General features: G+C 44.2%; 1 protein-coding gene across 1 annotated transcript in view; it reads left to right on the forward strand.

Annotated features, from left to right (window-relative positions):
* Positions 1–6,052, forward strand: part of SNAPC3 (small nuclear RNA activating complex, polypeptide 3, 50kDa) — a 13,099-nt gene extending 7,047 nt beyond the window's left edge. Inside the window, exons 5-8 of the mRNA XM_008946829.1 lie at positions 1,377–1,459; positions 2,802–2,966; positions 3,988–4,095; positions 5,759–6,052. Coding sequence (XP_008945077.1) covers positions 1,377–1,459; positions 2,802–2,966; positions 3,988–4,095; positions 5,759–5,906 — 504 coding nt within the window. The 3' untranslated portion in view covers positions 5,907–6,052. The remainder of the gene's footprint in view (positions 1–1,376; positions 1,460–2,801; positions 2,967–3,987; positions 4,096–5,758) is intronic.
* Positions 6,053–6,287: the final 235 nt, after the last annotated feature.

Consider the following 6,287-nt stretch of genomic DNA (forward strand, 5'->3'; position numbering starts at 1 on the left):
CCCCGCGACTGGCCAGCGGCGCTGCGCTCCGCGTACCCCAGGACACAGCTGACCCTTGTGGCTGCGAGGTGACCCTGCTGACTAATTCAGCCTGCCAGCAGCTGAGACCCCTGGATCTATTTCCACAGGGCTTCTCTGCAGCTCCTTGTCCCCCAAGGACACGTTGTAAAGGACAAGTTTTTTAGTTTGTAAAAATACAGGAAAATGTCTCCAGTTTTTAGTTTTAGGAGAGAACAGCTTTGTGAATGGTGTGCGTGCAGTCTGCGTAGATAAACAGAACAACACTTCCTCTGTTATTTGGGTGTGATCAGAGACTGCCTCCCATGTGCTGGTCGTGTGTGTGTGTGTGTGTGTGTGTGTGTGCACGTGCGTGCAGAGGACAGGGCTGCAATCATTCTCTGTCATTTCAGCAAAAACTGTTTTGTGGTGTGGTCTGGTCGGGTGTACTGGGTCTTCTGGGATGGAGTGTTCCACAGTGCTTTGCAATTTTGGCCAGGTGACATTTTGGCTACTGCTGAGCAGTGCTCACACAGCTGTAAGGCTGTCTCTCTAGGTCCCACCAAGGCTGGTGGGCTGGGAGTGAGCAAGAGGCTGGGAGGGGATGTAGCTGTGACATCTGACTCAAACTGGCCTGGGGGATGTCCCATGCTGTATGATGTTGTGCTCAGCAGTACGAGCTGGGAAGGAGGGGGGAATGCCCATGGGTGAGGCATTTGTTCTCCAAAGCAACTGCTATGTGTGCTGAGGCCCTGCCTCCCAGGAAGTGGTTGGACTTTACCTGCTGATGGGAAGCAGAGAATATATCTCCTCGTTTTGCTTTGCTTCTTGTGCACAGCCTTTGATTTCATCAATAAACCACCTTTACGTCAGCCCGGAGCTCGCCCATTTTATTTCCTTTCCCCTATCCCGTGGAGGAATGGGAGCAAGAGGGCAACGGGGTGGCAGGTCTGGCAGCCAGCCATGGTCAACCCACTACATCTTGCTAATTTTAAAAAATATTATTAACCTTTTCTTTAAGTCGGTGTTGTGCACTTACTTAGTTTGTCCACTTTTGCAGTGCTGCTTGTGTTCTTGTTCTGTGTTTTTGTAGAAATCTGTAACTGCTATAATGGGGATAGAAATACAAGAAGAGCACTAAAATAACCTGTAATGTCTTGAGAATATCAGCAGAGCTACTGCAGAGCCAGCAATCATACATGCCTTATTGTCACATCAACATCTAAAACCAACGCAAAGCTTTTCTTGGAAACCCGAGGAACAAAGTCTCTTAATATAATTTAGATACCTAAAGTGCTTGGGTTTTGACATGTTTCTTGTTTAAGGTATTCAATCTCTCATAGCACTAATGCAGAGTTCTCTCTCTTCCTTCCTGTCAGGATCTCTACAAATCCGCTTTCTTTTATTTTGAAGGCATCTTTTATAATGATAAAAGATACCCAGAGTGCAGAGACCTGAGCAGGTACAGTATTTGTAAATGTTGACTAAGGAAAACTTTAAGGGATGTGAAATTTATTAAATTTTTAAATGATTTTTTGGGTTTTAAAACTAGAATGTCTCATGTGTGAAGCTAGAATCGACTTTTCTTATGATCTTTTCAAGTTGAATTGATTTCTACATAGAAGCTTATCTCACTTGCTCGACTTACTTCTTCCACTCTCCTCCCTTCTGAAAAGGGCATGAATGCTCCTTCTCCCCCCCTCGCATCCTGGGGATTTTGCTCTGTTGGGATGGGATCGCTGTGGAAGGTGACAGGTACCAGACTTCACTAGTTTTTGGAGTGCCTTCTCTAGTTGTGATGACCACCAAAAGGCTGACCTGTGAGACAGAAAATGGGTCAGAAAGACAACAGGCTCTGCTGTGTGGAAGTAATTTGTTCTGCTCAGTCTTGAAGAGGTGCTGAAGGACTTCCTGGTAAAGTCAACCAGGGAACTGTGTGACTGTTGGGAAAAGAAATGTGAGATGATGTTACCAGGAGTCTCAGGTGTCCCTTGTTCGGAACTATAGCTCATCCTGGCTGAACACAAGTTGTATCCATTTAAATAGTTCACTTGAAGGAAGTATGGGCTTCCTGACACACTAGTGAGATTTAGGAGATCAAGATGTTAAAATGGGTGGTATGGAAGAGCTGTGAGCTTGGACTCTTTTCTTGTAACGCCAGACTTGGTGTGTGACTTCCGAGAAATGAATTATTTTGCTCCTCCTCTTTCTGTCATCGGGACACAATGATCTTAATGGAAGTGCTTGTGGTAACACAGTTTGTAGAAGAGAAATGTCCTGTATCTAGGAGTGCGCTAAAAAGCCAAGAAATAATCACAGCACTGGCCACTGCCCTTCTAGTGCTAAATTTGGAAATCTGAGTGCACAATTGTTAACTTCATGCGTCTCCTTGGCAAAAACAACAACAACAAAAGCTTTTTAATACTTTAAAACAAGGTTACTGACCAAGGGAGCAAAAGTGACCTGCTGGTAACTTGTGTGATTGGAACTGTTGAGAAGTGGTGTGCTGCAAACAGCTTGACCTGGTGTTGGTGCCTGCAGGAGCATACGCTGGCTGGCACTCCTAAGGAAGCTGCCTGATGGGGATTTAAAGGCAGGTGTTCCACAGGAGCAGTGCACAGTTCTGTGGGTTTGTGATATTGCTGTGAAATTATCTTAAATTATTGTAAAATGTTGTGAGCTGTTTTGATTTCCATCTTTTTAACTGGGTTCCAGTGAAGAGTTTTGCATGTCTCCCAAGGCCTTTCTTTTCTGTTTATTCACAGTCTTTAGCGTTGCTACACTGATCACCTTTCTGTTTTCAGAACAATTATTGAGTGGTCAGAATCTCATGACAGAGGCTATGGAAATCTTCAGTCTGTTAAAATGGAGGACTACACATTTAATGATCTGTCCCTCAAAATTGGCTTTCCATACCTTTTCTGCCACCAAGGGAACTGTGAGCACATCATTATCATAACAGATATAAGGTAAGCTGCTGGCCTTTGAGAGTCCTCAGGCAGCTGAAAGCAAGCTGCCTGTAGGCAAGCTTCAGGCATTAAGTGCTGAATATTTGTTAGGCTAACCTTTAAGATTATTCTGCTGCCTTCTGCAGGGCTTATTTAAGATTTCATTCCACATACACGTAATGAAGTGATCTCCCTTGCATTTTTATTTTTAATAATTTGTATGCACAAAGAGACTGCTTTCTAGCTAGCACAGTGTGACAATGGTACGGAGGGAATGGCACCCACAGTGAGAAGCTCTTTCTATGCAAAACCAGTATGTGGCAGGTTTACACACTGATTCTGGAGCACCAGGGAGCAGAATGCTGTTAATGGCTCTGACTGAAGTCAGCTGGGCTTGTTAGTTTAGGCTTGGTGCTAAGGGATGGGAACTGAAAAGAGAACAAAGAGGTGGAAATAGTGGGCTGAGGTGGATAGACAGGGAGAGAAGAATGAGGTGTTAGCAACCACATCCATGGTAGAACTCTTGTGTATACCCTGCTCAGTGCATAACGGGTAGAGAGAGCACTCCTCTCCTTGTCTGCAGGAGTAACAGATCATCTTCAATTACCAGAAGCCTGATGTACTGACGTGTTGTTAATAAATGGTGCCTCCCAAGAGGAGTGCAATCCAAAGAAAAGCATAGATGTTGGAAGTAGGTGATCACAGGATTATGAGCCTCTCAACATTCACCTGGTGGCATTTTTTTGCCTGTTAGTCTATGTAGCAGACAAAAGCTTTGAAAAGACCATCTAAGTAGATGGTCAGAAGACTTCTGCGTTACTAAACAAACTGAATTTACTTCTGACCATAAAACCCATAGATGGTGCAACTGGCAGTGTATCTCCAGGTCTTGATCTGTGTTAAATGCTAAGCAGAAGTCTAGTCATAGTTTACAGAGAAATTTAGATCATAGCGTATTGTCAGTGTCCATGCTTATGTTCAGATAAATAGTGATGTGGCCGAGTCTTTACTATATTTTATGTATTTATTTATTTTCCTCAAGGCTCATTCATCATGATGACTGCCTGGACAGAAACCTCTACCCCTTGCTAATCAAGAAACACTGGTTATGTACCAGAAAATGTTTTGTGTGCAAAATGTACACAGCCAGGTACACTATGTTCCTGATCCTTTTAAGCTGTCTTCTTAAATAAGTCTGTCTAGGTGTTGCTACTAACCAAAAAAAAAAAAAAAATCAAAGCTCTGTATGTCTTTGATAAGGTGTGTGGGTCATGTTCATGCAGTATTCTGAAACCTTACTCGTCGGGCACTTGTGTGTTCCTCTACACAGGATAAGCCCTTCTGCAGGTAGTGTTCATTCACTATGATCCAGGTGATGATTCAGGGTGATGAAAAAACTGAAATGTTGAAGAGGTTAATTATTTGGCTCAGATTCTTTTGCATATATAGTGCTCAACTCTTAATCAGTTACTTTTGAAAGTGTAACTTTTTGGGGAAAATGCTGTGTTTTTCCCCTATGACAGACATGTGATTCAGATTAATTTACCAGAAGTTGTACAGAGCTTTCGTTAAACCTAGCACCTAAGTAGAGGGAAGTATGTTCTCTCCAAATTTAATGCAGTAAAATCTAGAGCTTTTTAAAAGGCAGGTGGCTTTCCCCGCCAGTGAAGGCTTACTCCCTGCCTGAAAGCTGTGCTCTGTGCTTGAAGGGGCTCTGTGGCATGCTCAGAGTTCTTGCAGTTAGGAGAGCAGAATGAGGCTTGATGGGGCTCTGAGTAACCTGATCTAGCTGAATACGTCCCCGATTACTGCAGGGGCTCGGACCAGATGACCTTTAAAGATCCCTTCCAACCCAAAGCATTCCATGATTCTATTAATTTGTGCTTTTTGCACACCCTTGTGTTGTTTACTTAGACATGAGAAAGCCTTTCAGTAGACACAGTAGAAATTTCTGTAACGGAGTTCTATGGACTAGGCTAAACTCCCTGATTTTATAGGTCTAAATGATTTATTTACAAAAACACCACTGCCCTTTTTCTCCCCCAGGGCAGCTGACACCCTCAGCCTTAGTTTGACGTAGGAGCTGTGTCCTTGTTGTCTTCCTCATTTAGCCTTAGACTCCCCAGGAATCAGGCAAAGAGCCAATCCCCCTTGTGATGGAGCCCATCCCAGTGTTCCTAGCAGAGCCCCTAGGACGCCTTCTTCACAAGTGGCTGTAAACTGTGAGGCATTTGGCCATAAGGGGGGGTGGAGCCAAAGGGTCATTGTGGGGGAAAGATGGAATGGGGAGGGCATTACCAGAGGTGATGTAAATGCATTAAATTAAAACCAGGATTAAGCACTAAGCTTAAGTGGGGAGATGCTAAACCGTGGACAGCAGAGCTGCTTTGGCTGGCTGTCCTGCATGTTCTAATCTGTGCAGATAGCATCTCTAATCACTAGAGGCCCTGAGCTGTCATGGCCTCGGAGTGCTACCATAAATTAATTGCTTGGTGACATGGCAGGCCTTCCTTTTACTGGCAGTGTTCACAGTAACCTCAGCGCTGAGATATGAGGCAGTTTCCTTGTGGGCTTGTCTGCATCATCCAGGCCCTTCTATTAGACTTGTCAAGAAAGGAACTCATTTGTTACTCAGAGTAGTTTGAGTCAGTTGTGTCTGCTCTGTATTACAGTTTCTTACCTTGAGGCAGAACAGACCTGTCCTCTGTGGCTCCTGATGCTCAGAGCTTGTCCAGCTCTGAGTAAGGTGTTGAGATGTTTGTCACACATGTGTTGGACTCACATGGGAAACACTTCTCTTTTGTACCCTGCAGGTGGGTAACCAACAGCGACAGCCTGGCACCAGAGGATCCGTGCTTCTTCTGCGATGTTTGTTTTCGTATGCTCCATTATGATGCAGAAGGCAATAAGCTGGGAGAGTTTCTTGCATATCCTTATGTTGATCCTGGGATTTTCAACTGAAACTGAGGTGAGACAGAATGAATTCAGTGAGCTACACTGGTGAATCTGCTGCTCTGGCTGTTAAAAACACCAGACAGCTTGAGTTTTGAGCATACTGCTGGGTTTCAGGTTAGGCTTTTAACCCTCTCCCCTGAGGTGGAAGGAGCTCTCTGCTCTTGAAGTCTGTCTGGTGTGCTTTTCTAAGGAAGCAAGTATAATTTTGAAAGATAAGTTAGCATGGAAAAGTATCCTCAGACATCTGTTTTAATCAGTGGCATTTTTTAATACGCTGACAGCAATACGGTAGGATGGAGGCTGTGGACTCTAATCGTGTGGATGTTTGAAGAGAGGATACCTTCCAAAAGAGGCCATGGTTTTGAGAAGTTCTCCGCATCCAAGGCT

This window comes from Merops nubicus, unplaced genomic scaffold, assembly GCF_000691845.1.
Source record: "Merops nubicus isolate BGI_N331 unplaced genomic scaffold, ASM69184v1 scaffold23680, whole genome shotgun sequence".
Classification (NCBI taxonomy): Eukaryota; Metazoa; Chordata; class Aves; order Coraciiformes; family Meropidae; genus Merops; species Merops nubicus.